General features: G+C 46.7%; 1 protein-coding gene across 1 annotated transcript in view; it reads left to right on the forward strand.

Annotated features, from left to right (window-relative positions):
* Positions 1-12,712, forward strand: part of sec23a (Sec23 homolog A, coat complex II component) — a 30,139-nt gene extending 17,427 nt beyond the window's left edge. The window contains exons 13-20 of the mRNA XM_084438714.1: positions 554-660; positions 2,613-2,766; positions 2,975-3,052; positions 3,257-3,418; positions 7,056-7,142; positions 8,446-8,601; positions 9,926-9,991; positions 10,693-12,712. Coding sequence (XP_084294840.1) covers positions 554-660; positions 2,613-2,766; positions 2,975-3,052; positions 3,257-3,418; positions 7,056-7,142; positions 8,446-8,601; positions 9,926-9,991; positions 10,693-10,782 — 900 coding nt within the window. The 3' untranslated portion in view covers positions 10,783-12,712. The remainder of the gene's footprint in view (positions 1-553; positions 661-2,612; positions 2,767-2,974; positions 3,053-3,256; positions 3,419-7,055; positions 7,143-8,445; positions 8,602-9,925; positions 9,992-10,692) is intronic.
* Positions 12,713-13,342: the final 630 nt, after the last annotated feature.

Consider the following 13,342-nt stretch of genomic DNA (forward strand, 5'->3'; position numbering starts at 1 on the left):
AGCACCTTCCTTCAGCATAACCTCATGACTGGAGTGAACCCTTCTCTGTATAGGTCATGGTTACAGCTCTCTAACCCTCTCCCTGTATCTGGCGATCAACGTACAATAGAACCCTCTCCTTGTGTCCGGAAATCAAAATACAATAGAACCGTTAGTTGAAGCTCCTTACTCTCTAACCTTCCCTAAGTCTGGTTTCCGCACTGAACTGACTAAACTACAGTACTGAACTACAGGTGAACTGAACTAGACTGAACTGAACTACAGTAGAACTGAACTAGACTGACTGAACTACAGTTGAACTGAACTAGACTGACTGAACTACAGTAGAACTGAACTAGACTGACTGAACTACAGTTGAACTGAACTAGACTGACTGAACTACAGTAGAACTGAACTAGACTGACTGAACTACAGTAGAACTGAACTAGACGGACTGAACTACAGTTGAACTGAACTAGACTGACTGAACTACAGTAGAACTGAACTAGACTGAACTACAGTTGAACTGAGCCGAGCTTGTTGTCTGACGTTGTGTGCGGTTTCTGTCCTGCAGCACAATGCCCCTATCCCCCAGGGCGGACGCGGCTCAATCCAGTTTGTCACTCAGTACCAGCATTCCAGCGGACAGAGGCGCATCAGGGTCACCACTGTCGCCAGAAAGTACGTACTCCTCTCCTCTCTTCCTGTCTTCACTTCCCCTCTTCTCCCCTCCCCTCCTCTCTTCTCCTATGAGGCTATGAGCTGAAAGGGAAAACTCCCCTGGCTTTACATCAGAATGATAAATAACGTATTTGTAAAAACCAGTCGACAGAATCTTCCTCCATTGTTCAGAGCTGCATATCTCCTCTTCTGTTCAGAAGTACAGAGAAACAGCCACTGTTATCTACATAGCTTTAGAATCTGTTTTCCATTGTGTCTGCGTAACCATAGAATCTGTTTTCCATTGTGTCTGCGTAGCCATATAATCTGTTTTCCAAGTAACCTTCTACCTTATGATCCATGGAACTCTCTGAAGATGTTTACTCACTGTGTATCTGTGAGTTAATCCTGTTTCCATGGCAGCAGGGTGTGTAGGGAGGGAGAATCAAGACGTCACAGTGTGTGTGAGTGTGAGTGTGTGTGTGTGTGTGTGTGTGTGTGGGGGGGGGGGGTTGTTGTCATTGTCTTGTGTTGAGATCAGAGAGGAGAATGATCTTCCCCTGGCCCTCTGTGTCCCACAATGTAATTTACAACACACTGATAGAGGCAGAGCTAGGGATGAGAGGATAGAATAATACGTCACATAGAAGTTAGGAAGACGTTAGCTGGCCGTTAGTTGGTAGTTAGGAAGGCATTAACTGGATGTTAAATAGAAGTTAGTAATATGTTAGCTGGACATAAGAAGATCGTAAAATGTTAGCTGAACGTTAGAAGTTAGGAAGAATTTAGCTGGATGCTAGAAGATCAGTAGAAAATCATAAGATGTTACCTGGACATTAGAAGATCTTAAGACGTTAAACTGGACGTTAGATAAAAGATCATAAGACATTACCCAGACATTAGATAGAAGATAATAAGACTAAGTGAAGTTCGATAGATATGTTAGCTATAAGTTAGTGAGATGTTAGTTTTTGTAGATATCCCAGCGTGCGTCTCCATGGCAGATTATATATTTGAAAGCAGAAGTTGAGGTGGCTATAAACGTTATCCTTCCTGATTAGACCGTACTAGTACATGCTCATCATGTGACCGGTAACCAGAGGAAGTTTGTGGGTAGAGATTCGAGACCTCATAGCAGTGCAGCGACTTATATTTATGGCTCTGTCATGCCAAAATGTATCCGGGCTACCAAAATTTGTCCGGGGTAAGAAGTCCAATGGTTTTGTGACCATTTTCTTTGCTGCTAGCTCGCTAGCTAACTTGCCTGAGGTCAGTAAACATATACTTTCAATGTTTCTAATTCATTTGAATGAAAAATACATACAGAATTGAAAAATCTCATCCACAAGCATTAGCCACTTGGTCTGAGAAGACTTGACATATGAGTTAGCCCTACAGGATGCGTGTGTGTGTTAGCCCTACAGGATGCGTGTGTGCGTGTGCGTGTGCGTGTGCCTGTGCCTGTGCGTGTGTGTGCGTGTGTGTGCGTGTGTGTGTGTGTGTGTGTCCAGCCAGCGGAGCATGTCAGGCCGTTCCTCTGTCTCCTAGTGCTAGTGGTAGCCAACGTTGGGAGCTAGCTAGCTGGCTAACGTTTGTGGACGAGACTGGTAGCAAACATTCATGGATGACATTTTTCAATTCTATAGATGCATTTTTCAATCAATTGCATTAGAAACATTAATATTATATGTGTACTGACCTCAGACAAGTTAGCGAGTAGCTAGCAACCAAAAAAGATATGATATAACATGAAATGTTATTAGACAATCAGACTGCTTACCCGGGACACTATTTGGAAAGCGGACACTATTGGACATGACAGCTTCACCCCACTGCCATCAGCCATCAGGGGAATGACTCATTTGGACCCAATGAAAGCTGAAAGTTATGTAATGTTTATACATGAGCTTATAGTTCATACGCCCCTCCCCTCTCCCACTCCTTCCCTCCCCTCACTCTCCCTCTCTCCTCAGTTGGGCAGACGCTGCGACCCAGATCCAGTCCATTGCCGCGTCCTTCGACCAGGAGGCGTCGGCCATCTTGATGGCGAGGCTGGCGGTGTACCGGGCGGAGACGGAGGAGGGGCCTGACGTGCTCCGCTGGCTGGACAGACAGCTCATCCGCCTGGTAGGAGACACACACACACACTCTCTCTTTCTCTCTCTGTCGATTATTCTCAGACCAGGTTCTGGTCTCGGTCCAGTCAGTCCTGAAGCCCAGTCGAGTTTGTTGAGGGGAGAAAGTCAATGTTCAGTTCCCCACCTGGCGTTAGGGTGTAAGGCGAGGCCTTTTTCTTCATCAGCAGGATTGAATCGTCTCCGTCTTTCTGTTCCAGTGTCAGAAGTTTGGAGACTACCACAAAGACGACCCCAACTCTTTCCGCTTCTCAGAGACCTTCTCCCTCTACCCACAGGTAAGTCTCATCCAACACTGTCCAGAAACACACTGCACTTGATAGAATAGGAGTGTACAGTGCTACAAAGACAGACCCGCTAGACCCCCATGCACACACACACACACACACACACACACACACACACACACACACACACACTCACAGTTTGACTGGACTGGACGCTGTTTAACGTTTTTGTTGTGATGCCGTCTGGTTCCCCAGTTCATGTTCCACCTCAGAAGATCCCCGTTCCTCCAAGTGTTCAACAACAGTCCGGACGAGTCGTCCTACTACCGGCACCAGTTCATGAGGCAGGACCTGACCCAGTCCCTCATCATGATCCAGCCCATCCTCTACGCATACTCCTTCAACGGCCCGCCGGAGGTAGACACGCCTGCGCACACACACACACAAACACACACACGCGCGCACAAACACACACGCATGCCCACACACAGGCGCACACACACAGACATACGCAAGCACACACACACATAAACACACACGCACACACATTTAACAATTTATTTATGTCCACATAGAGAAGGACATAAAGGGACACAAATGCTGAAGGTGCAATTAATATACATACACGGTCCAAGCTCATGGACCAGCGCCATAGTTTTTTTTCACACATTCTTCAAGGGTACAAGTAGCAGCGTCTCCACCATATATGGCAGCTGCCAATAACAGCAGAGACAGAGCAGTACTTAGCAAGGTGTTTAGTGCCCTTTTTGGGCATCCCCAGTTGTTGGAACCCTCTTATGACCAAACTGTGTGTGTCCTAGGCTGCCAAATATGAACGCAGGTCGTCTGCATCTGTACCCTAGCTCTGAGATTGCGTTCAGGAGAGGTTGGTACTTAATGACCTTGGTCATGAAGGCTTCCTCTAGGCTAGGGTCAAATGTGCAGGCTACCTCCAGAACAAACACCTCTCTGGAACTTTCATTGAAGGCAACAACAACATCTAGTATATTAGCTGACAAATGTGTAAAACTGGGTTACTGCAGAGATGGAACATGGTGGGATTGGCACAGGGACATTTGTACATTCTCACTGAGGTTGGAAAATGGTTAGATATGTCTTTTTACTATCAAGTCCACTATTCTGTCATGACGTGTTATGTACATTCCACACAGACACCCACGCACACACACACATACACATACGCATGCATACAAACGCCCACACACCACAAAGACGCACACACAGACACGTACGCATATGGAAACGCACACCAAGCATGCAAACACAGCATTAAACACAAACACACACGCACACACACTGCCCTGGGCTAATCTCTGAGGGTAGTCCCCATTAAGTTGTTTATACAGAACTTTTCCATGCTCTGCTTCTCTATGCAATCTGTAAGCATTAACATGGTTTTCTCTATTTGGTGTAGTGCTCTTAAGTAATAGAGATCACAACCCCAGTCTCTCTCCCTCCCTCTCTCTCTCTCCCTCTTCCTCTCTCTCTTTCCCTTTCTCTCTCGCTCTCCCTCCCCCTCTCTCTCTTTTTCCATCTCCCTCTCACCATCACAGCCCACTCCTGGCCTCCCTTGTGTGCGTGTGTGTTTGTGTGTCAGGTCAGATACCTTTCAGCTCAAGGCTAGCTGCTCTGTACTGTAGTAACATGTCTGTGTATCCACCAAATCAGCTGCATTAAATAGATTAGATTAGATAGATAGGAGCAATACTTCACCTTACCTACCTGACGTAGTTCCGGTGTTTATGTTTCTAGGTGACGTGAAATATCGCTGAAATAGGTCTTCACAAAGTAAAGATTCAGCGATAATTTGACTTAAAAAATGATGCTATAAACACTCAATTAAACCCCTGACAGACTGTCCTCATGTTTGATTTTATTTTGTTGCACTGTGGATTATTTAAATAAGTTTGGTAGTGGATGCTACCACATACTGTTGCATTGCCCTAGCGTTGGTGAGACATGAACGCCCGAACAAGTGACAGCTTGGAAGGTCTATCAGCGAAGTTAAACTTAAAGTGGTAATCTCTGAAGTTTTAAGTTTCATTGTCGTTGGCGCCTCCTTTGGCGAGAAGCGGTAATTGCAGGTGAGTTTAAAGGATATTTAGCAGTATAAGCCATGTTATATCCATGTTATAAGGTTATTTACGATCATATACTAATCAAAGTTTTGACAAACGTTGCACTCTCGAGATATGACCTGTCACCACTAAAGCACACAGAAAATCCCCCAAAAACACGAGAAACTTATTTTCAAAGACAGGAAACTCCTGTGTGGTCACTGGCGTTGATGTTCTGACAAAAAAATTGCCACAAAGTATGCTTCCTTTCGGGTTTTATTTATCATTTAGCATAGAACTATTTTCACTCTCAGTACATATGACTGTAAACTTCCGCTTGAACATTTGGGAGGTCTGACTGAGATTGGAGGCTACCGTAGAAGAAGAAGAGTCGCTTCCGGGTCACAGGTCTACACAACAACAACAACAACAACCAGTCGAGAAGCCAAGGACTGCTTTGCAGCTGGTATTTCATTGATACTGTTAGGTAGAAGTTTTTGGTGATCAAAACAAATATGGGATGCGGATGAATCTAAACATCTCCAGCTTTATTGTCAATACAAGTCAAAGGTTTTACTATGATAGAAGCTGAAACAAAGTATACTTTGCAGCGATTTTGATATCAGAACATCAACGGACACCAGAGACAGCAGAGGTGAGTTTCCTGTATGGGTGTGTAGGAGAAATGAATATTGTCCGGGAATGTCGCCACAGACACCCAATTCACACAACTTGGCAACGCTGCAAATGGAAAGGCTTTCATGAAGGGAGAATAGACTGAATCAATACTCTGCTACCTCAGTCGGCGATAGATAGATAGATAGCTGTATTTATGTATATGAAAAGTTCAAGATTGCCACTTTAAAGAGCTAACTTAATTGGCAGAGCTGAGGCATACAAGTAACTAGCTGCTACTATAGAAATGACACAGGCCAGCTATGGTCATGACAAACAGCTTGACGGTTGGACACATACATGGCCATGGCTATCACTAGTCTACGCTAATCTATCCAACATTATCAACCTACCTAAACCAGAACCATCTAATCCATCCTGTGAAATAAGACTATAACTGACAACTTTTTTGTGTAGAGAAGCAATATTGGCTATATGTAGTGGTGGGCTCTGGTACATCTCGATATGGACGAATAGATGGAGTCTGGTTTAATAGCGCCCCCCCCCCCCCCCCTCTGATTTCATCAGGTGGGCAACAATTAGCAAACTAAATTAGCACACAGAAACAAGTTTGTCACATATTGTATCTTTGATGGTTGAAGTTGTCATCTTGACACCTTGGGTCTTCAGGGAGGTGCCTCTGTCCCTCTGCTCCAGGCATTAGACCGCACCGGCCCTAATCTATTACTGTTCAGGTCTGTCCCTCTGCTCCAGGGATTAGACCGCACCGGCCCTAATCTATTACTGTTCAGGCCTGTCCCTCTGATCCAGGGATTAGACTGCACCAAACCTAATCTATTACTGTTCAGGTCTGTCCCTCTGCTCCAGAGATTAGATTGCACCGGCCCCTATCTATCAAATATGCCTCACTAATCTGCTCACTTATCTGTGTGCCTATGCCATGGGGATTTGGAGGGTGATGGTTTAGATAGAAACAGCTAGATGGGTGAAATAGAGTTGGGAGTGGAATAACTTTCTGGTCTTCTGTCACGTGTCGTAGGATGACATCGCTCTGCTTTATTTCATTGAAAACCTCAGAAGAACATAATGTCATATAATGGTTTATATTCAAATGTTAAATGTAAAACTAACCAAGCCTTCTCTTCTTTTTCTTCCTCACCTCCCCTCCACTTCCCTCCTCTCCTCTCCCCCTTCCCTCTCCACCTCCTTCTTCTCCCTCCCCTCCTCCTCTCCCTCTCCTCCCTCCTCATCTCCCCTCCTCCCTCCTCTCTCCCCCTCTCTCTCCCCCTCCCTCTCCTCCTCTCCTCTCCTCCTCCTCCCCTCCTCCTCCTGTCCTCCAGCCTGTTCTTCTAGACAGCAGCAGCATCTTGCCAGACAGGATCCTGCTCATGGACACCTTCTTCCAGATACTCATCTACCATGGAGAGGTACCCTCAGTCTCCCCTTATCTCTTCACCTCCCTCCCTCTTTCTCTCCCTCTCGATCTCTTTCTCTCTCTCTCTCTCTCTCCCTCTCTCCCTCTCTCCCTCTCTCTCTCTCTGTCCCTCCCTCTCCCTCTCTCTCTCTCCCTCTCCTCTCTCTGTTCTTCACAGACATGTACCACTGCATTACTCTAAATGGTCTCTATTTTAATGCAGATCTGGCTGGGGATAGTCCTTATCTTGTCTCTCTCTCTTTCTCTCTCCCTCTCTCTCTCTCTCTCTCTCTCGCTCTCTCTCACACACACACACACACACACACACACACACACACACACACACACACACACACACACACACACACAATCTATCTTTCTCCCTCTTTCTCTCCATCTTTGTCACTCTCTCCATGTCTCCCTCTCCCTTTGGGGAATCTCCATCTGTATTGTGATGCCAAACTTCCTCTGCTGAATTCCTGTTGTCCCTGTGGGAGGTGTGAGTGTGTGAGGGAGAGTGTTTGAGTGAGTGATGTTATTGGATGCTTGATTCGGAGCAGCACTGAGAGGGATCAGTAGAAAGACTGTGCCTCCAGGGAGAGCCTTGTCTCTGTCCCAGGCTGCTGCTGCATGTTCCTGTCGAACTAGTAGTGTTCTGCAGTGTTCTCCTTTTGAGACGATTGTGATTGGTTTAAAGAAATATAGCGTTTTCCCCCCCAGCCAGACCGTTCTCCAACCCTGGCACAGCTTGATGCTAATGCAAAACTAGCGTTAACAGTGGCAGGGCTCGGTACTGACGGAACCATCCAAACCAGTCTGTCATTTTCATCTGGCTTTCTCCAGAGTATCGTTCTGTACTGTTCTAACTCTCTCTCTGCATCTCCCCCTGTCTCAAATCATACGATGAGTAGTTCCAGGTTCTGAGCGAGTATTGTTGCTTTAATATCTCCCTCCATTCATGCCCTCTCTTTCCCGTGCTCTTTTTCTCTCCTCCACATCTTTGCCCTCTATTCTCTCTCTCTCTCTTTAGATAGATAGAAAGATAGATAGATTCACTTTATTGTCCACAGTGTGGAAATTTGTCTTTGTTCCTCCATTGGCTCTCACATCCACTCTCTCCTCAATCACACCCCTCTATTCTTGCCCCCCTCCCTCTCTTCTCTCCCTCCTCCTCCTCTCCTCCCCCTCCCTCTTCCCTCTCTATCCCCTTCCTCCTTGCCCCCCCCCCCCCCCCTGTCTCCTCCCTCTCCCCCTCCTCCTTTCCTCCCCTCTCTCCTCCTCCCCCCCCCCCCCCCCCCCCCCCCCCCCGCTCTCAGACGGTGTCTCAGTGGCGGAAGGCTGGCTACCAGGAAATGCCGGAGTACGAGAACTTCAAGCATCTTCTGCAGGCTCCCGTCGACGACGCCCAGGAGCTCCTACACACACGCTTCCCCATGCCCCGTTACATAGACACAGAGCACGGAGGCAGCCAGGTACACACACACGCTTCCCCATGACCCGTTACATAGACACAGAGCACGGAGGCAGCCAGGTACACACACACACTTCCCCATGCCCCGTTACATAGACACAGAGCACGGAGGCAGCCAGGTACACACACACACTTCCCCATGCCCCGTTACATAGACACAGAGCACGGAGGCAGCCAGGTACACACACACACTTCCCCATGCCCCGTTACATAGACACAGAGCACGGAGGCAGCCAGGTACACACACACACACACTTCCCCATGCCCCGTTACATAGACACAGAGCACGGAGGCAGCCAGGTACACACACACACACACTTCCCCATGCCCCGTTACATAGACACAGAGCACGGAGGCAGCCAGGTACACACACACACACGCTTCCCCATGCCCCGTTACATAGACACAGAGCACGGAGGCAGCCAGGTACACGCACACACACACACACACACACACACACGCTTCCCCATGCCCCGTTACATAGACACAGAGCACGGAGGCAGCCAGGTACACACACACACTTCCCCATGCCCCGTTACATAGACACAGAGCACGGAGGCAGCCAGGTACACACACACACTTCCCCATGCCCCGTTACATAGACACAGAGCACGGAGGTAGCCAGGTACACACACACACACGCTTCCCCATGCCCCGTTACATAGACACAGAGCACGGAGGCAGCCAGGTACACACACACACACACACACACACACACACGCTTCCCCATGCCCCGTTATATAGACACAGAGCACGGAGGCAGCCAGGTACACACACACACACGCTTCCCCATGCCCCGTTACATAGACACAGAGCACGGAGGCAGCCAGGTACACACACACACTTCCCCATGCCCCGTTACATAGACACAGAGCACGGAGGCAGCCAGGTACACACACACACACACACACTTCCCCATGCCCCGTTACATAGACACAGAGCACGGAGGCAGCCAGGTACACACACACACACACACGCTTCCCCATGCCCCGTTATATAGACACAGAGCACGGAGGCAGCCAGGTACACACACACACACACACACGCTTCCCCATGCCCCGTTACATAGACACAGAGCACGGAGGCAGCCAGGTACACACACACACACACGCTTCCTCATGCCCCGTTACATAGACACAGAGCACGGAGGCAGCCAGGTACACACACACTCACACACACTTCGCCATGCCCTGCTACATAGACACAGAGCACGGACGCAACTAGGTACACACACACACACACACTTAACTGTTGCTCACCAGTGAAGTAGTAGTCCTACATGTACTTATCCTGGTCCTGCATTGAGGTTCTGTCTTGTTTTCCAGGCCCGGTTCCTGCTCTCCAAAGTGAACCCATCCCAGACCCACAACAACATGTATGCATGGGGACAGGTACGATCCACACCTCTTCACTTACCAGCCAGAGCCCCAGAGACAGACGGATGAGGGGACATACCTGTATACATTACGAAGTCAGATGGATGAGGCAGTGTGTAAAGTCAGGTGTTTAAGAGGAGGTGTATAAAGTCAGGTAGTGTATAAATCAGGTGTTAAATATGAGGTGTATAAAGTCTGGTGTTTAAGAGTTATTGTATTGTCAGGTGCTTAAAGGAGAATGCTTGTTTTTGAGAACCTGGACCTTATTTACGGCATATTATAAGACGTTTCAAATTACACCAAAGTTATCTCGGTGAGTCAAACGTCTTATAATATGTCGTAAATAAGGTCCAGGTTGTCAAAAACGAGCATTCTCCTTTAAGATGAGATGTATTAAGTCAGATGTTTAAGAGGAGGTGTAAAAAGTTATGTGATGTATTAATTCAGGTGTTTAAGATGAGATGTATTAAGTCAGATGTTTAAGAGGAGGTGTATAAAGTTATATGATGTATTAATTCAGGTGTTAAAGAGGAGGTGTATAAAGTCAGGTGTTTAAGAGAATGTGTGTGAAGTCAGGTGTTTGAGATGTATAAAGTCAGGTGTTTGAGGTGTATAGTTACTATAGCTAGTAAACTAATAACTTTCTCTCGCTTACCTTCTCACGTTCTACTCTACTCTCCTCTCTTCCACTCTCTCTTTCTCCTTTTCTTGTCCAGGAATCGGGTGCTCCTATCCTTACTGATGATGTCAGTCTCCAGGTCTTCATGGACCACCTGAAGAAGCTGGCCGTCTCCAGCGCTGCCTGAGCCTGGTGACCACTCCCCCCACCCCAGCTCCGACCCCACCCCCCCACGGATCCACGCCCCCCACGTCAATCACCCAATGGACTGTAGTCTGGCAACCCGGCCATCTAATTAGCTGACCATCCAGTGAGCAGTAGTCTAGTCCTGTGGTGGCCATTCAAACCAGCAGAAGGCCTGTGTGGTTTGTTAGTTTAGCCAATCGCCAAAGCTATTAGAAGACTAGACTACAAATGGAGATTTTTCTAGGTGACCTACATGAACGTCACCATGGGCGAGGCTCAGCTGAAGAACACAGCTGTGGTCGCTAATGTCTTTATCCATAACAGTATAGTAACCTGCAGCATTGTAGGGCCTGGAAACCTAGAACAACCCCTTTAATAGTTGAACCAGTCGTGTTAGGGCTCGGTTCTAAGGAAAACCCTGACCCACACTTGCCCTCTGCAATTGGACTCCACAGTTCTTCCAGTCATACCGTACATGTCATCACCCAAAAACTAGCCTTCTCTTCCTTTGTGTCCTTTTTTTATGGAAAACCCAAGAGTTTTGTACAGCAGAGATACTTGTGTGTTAATAGAGTCCTGCAGTATAGCTTTCTGGCCCTCCACTCGCCCAGGGGCCCATATTTGTATTGTAAGAATAAGATGTTTAAAAGATAAATATCGGTTGTTGGCTTAATGTATGGCCTAAGACCAGTAAATAAATTATAAACAGTCTGATCCTCATCTTATGTACATGTGACCATCGCAACACTACAATTATATGCTGGTGATCTGTATTAATGTGACGCTCCTGGGGCAATACCTCTCCTTTTACAACACAGTACCAGGAGCTCATACTTCTGATTTTCCATCTGTCTGTTTCTTTATAAAATTGTACCTTGTATCAACCAGAGACACTGGTCTGAGATGTTCTCCATGTGATGCTAGCCTAGCCAGCTGACCATGTTAGCTGCAGGGTGGGGAGCAGCTAACTACTGTAGCTGTGGTAGCTGCAGGGTGTGGGTGGTTTAGATCAGAGAACCCCAGAGAGGTGGCCACACACACACACAAAACTACTTGCTCTGCTACTCTCCTCCGCACATGGAAAAACAGTCTACTTTCAGACCTTAGTGTGTGCCCTGCTGTCTAATTTATGCAGGTTATCCATATCAGATGGTCTTGTGGTACTGAACGTGCTAGTAGGCTACATACATACAAACAGGGTTACTAACACGCTTCACTGTACAGACTTGCTAGCTGTCTGGTAGGCCGTATGAACAAGGCCTGATATGAAGTCCTAAACCAACCCCCACTACCCTACACCCTACTGTTGTACCTTATCCCCTACACCGTACTCCCCTAGCTTCCTGTACCCTATGCTCCTACCCTAGCCTTGTGTACCCTACTCTGTACCCTACTCTCCTACCCTAGTCTCCTGTACCCTACTCCTATCCTAGCTTTGTGTACCCTACTCTGTACGCTACTCTCCTACCCTAGCCTCGTGTACCCTACTCTGTACCCTACTCTCCTACCCTAGTCTTCTGTACCCTGCTATTCTACTCGAGCCCTGTGTACCCTACTCTCTTACCCTAGTCTCCTGTACCCTACTCTCCTATCCTGGCTGCATGTACCCTACTCTCATACCCTATCTTCCTGTACTCTACTTTCCTACCTTAGCCTCATGTACCCTACTCTATACCATAGCCTCCTATACCCTACTCTCCTACCCTATTTTCCTGTACTCCTCCTTCTGTAGCCCCCTACATTCTTCTCTTGTACCCCCTACTCTCCTAGCCTAGTCTCCGGTACCCTACTCTGTAGTGTGCTAGGATGTAGTGACTAGGTGCTAGAGGGCAAGTGGTGGTTTGGGACTGGTAGGCTGTATGAATGCTGCCTGTCTGATGTTTCTGCCTTGTTACTAACAGTGTTATTTCTAATAAAATATCTTCCTGTCAACATGTTTGTGGTGCTTTCAGTGTTTTAGAAATGCCCTTTAAACATCATCATCATCTATTGTTGTTGGTTAATTTCTATCATACTCACAGTGGGCTAAACTGTAGGCACAGGTAAAAAATAAAATCTTCTGGACATAGCTACTTTATGCCTGTCTTCGACAGGTTTCTGAGAACATGTTTTCATGGAGTATTTTATTCCTTAGAAATAACCACTTAAATGAGCAGTATGGGGACCTTGTTAGTGCTTGCACATGTGGTTGGTCTACACAGCCTGAAACCTCGAGAAAATAAAGAACTATTGCAGAAATAAAGCACTGTTGAGTACTGTTGCAGTATAATGGTGTGATTGTCAAAGATGCATTAAGAAATACAGTGCATCCGGAAAGTATTCATATCCCTTCACTTTTTCCACATTTTGTTGTTACAGCCTTATTCCAAAATGATTTAATTTCCCCCATAATGACAGTGAAAAGGGTTTTTTAGATTATTTTGCAAACTTAACTTTGAGAGTCATAGCAAAGGGAATGAATACTTAAGTACATGTGATATTTTTAAGATATCTTTTTAATACATTGACAAACATTTCTTTGAAACTTTTCATTTTGTAATATGGGGTATTCTGTGTATATT

This window comes from Borostomias antarcticus (assembly GCF_949987555.1).
Source record: "Borostomias antarcticus genome assembly, chromosome: 5".
Taxonomy (NCBI): Eukaryota; Metazoa; Chordata; class Actinopteri; order Stomiiformes; family Stomiidae; genus Borostomias; species Borostomias antarcticus.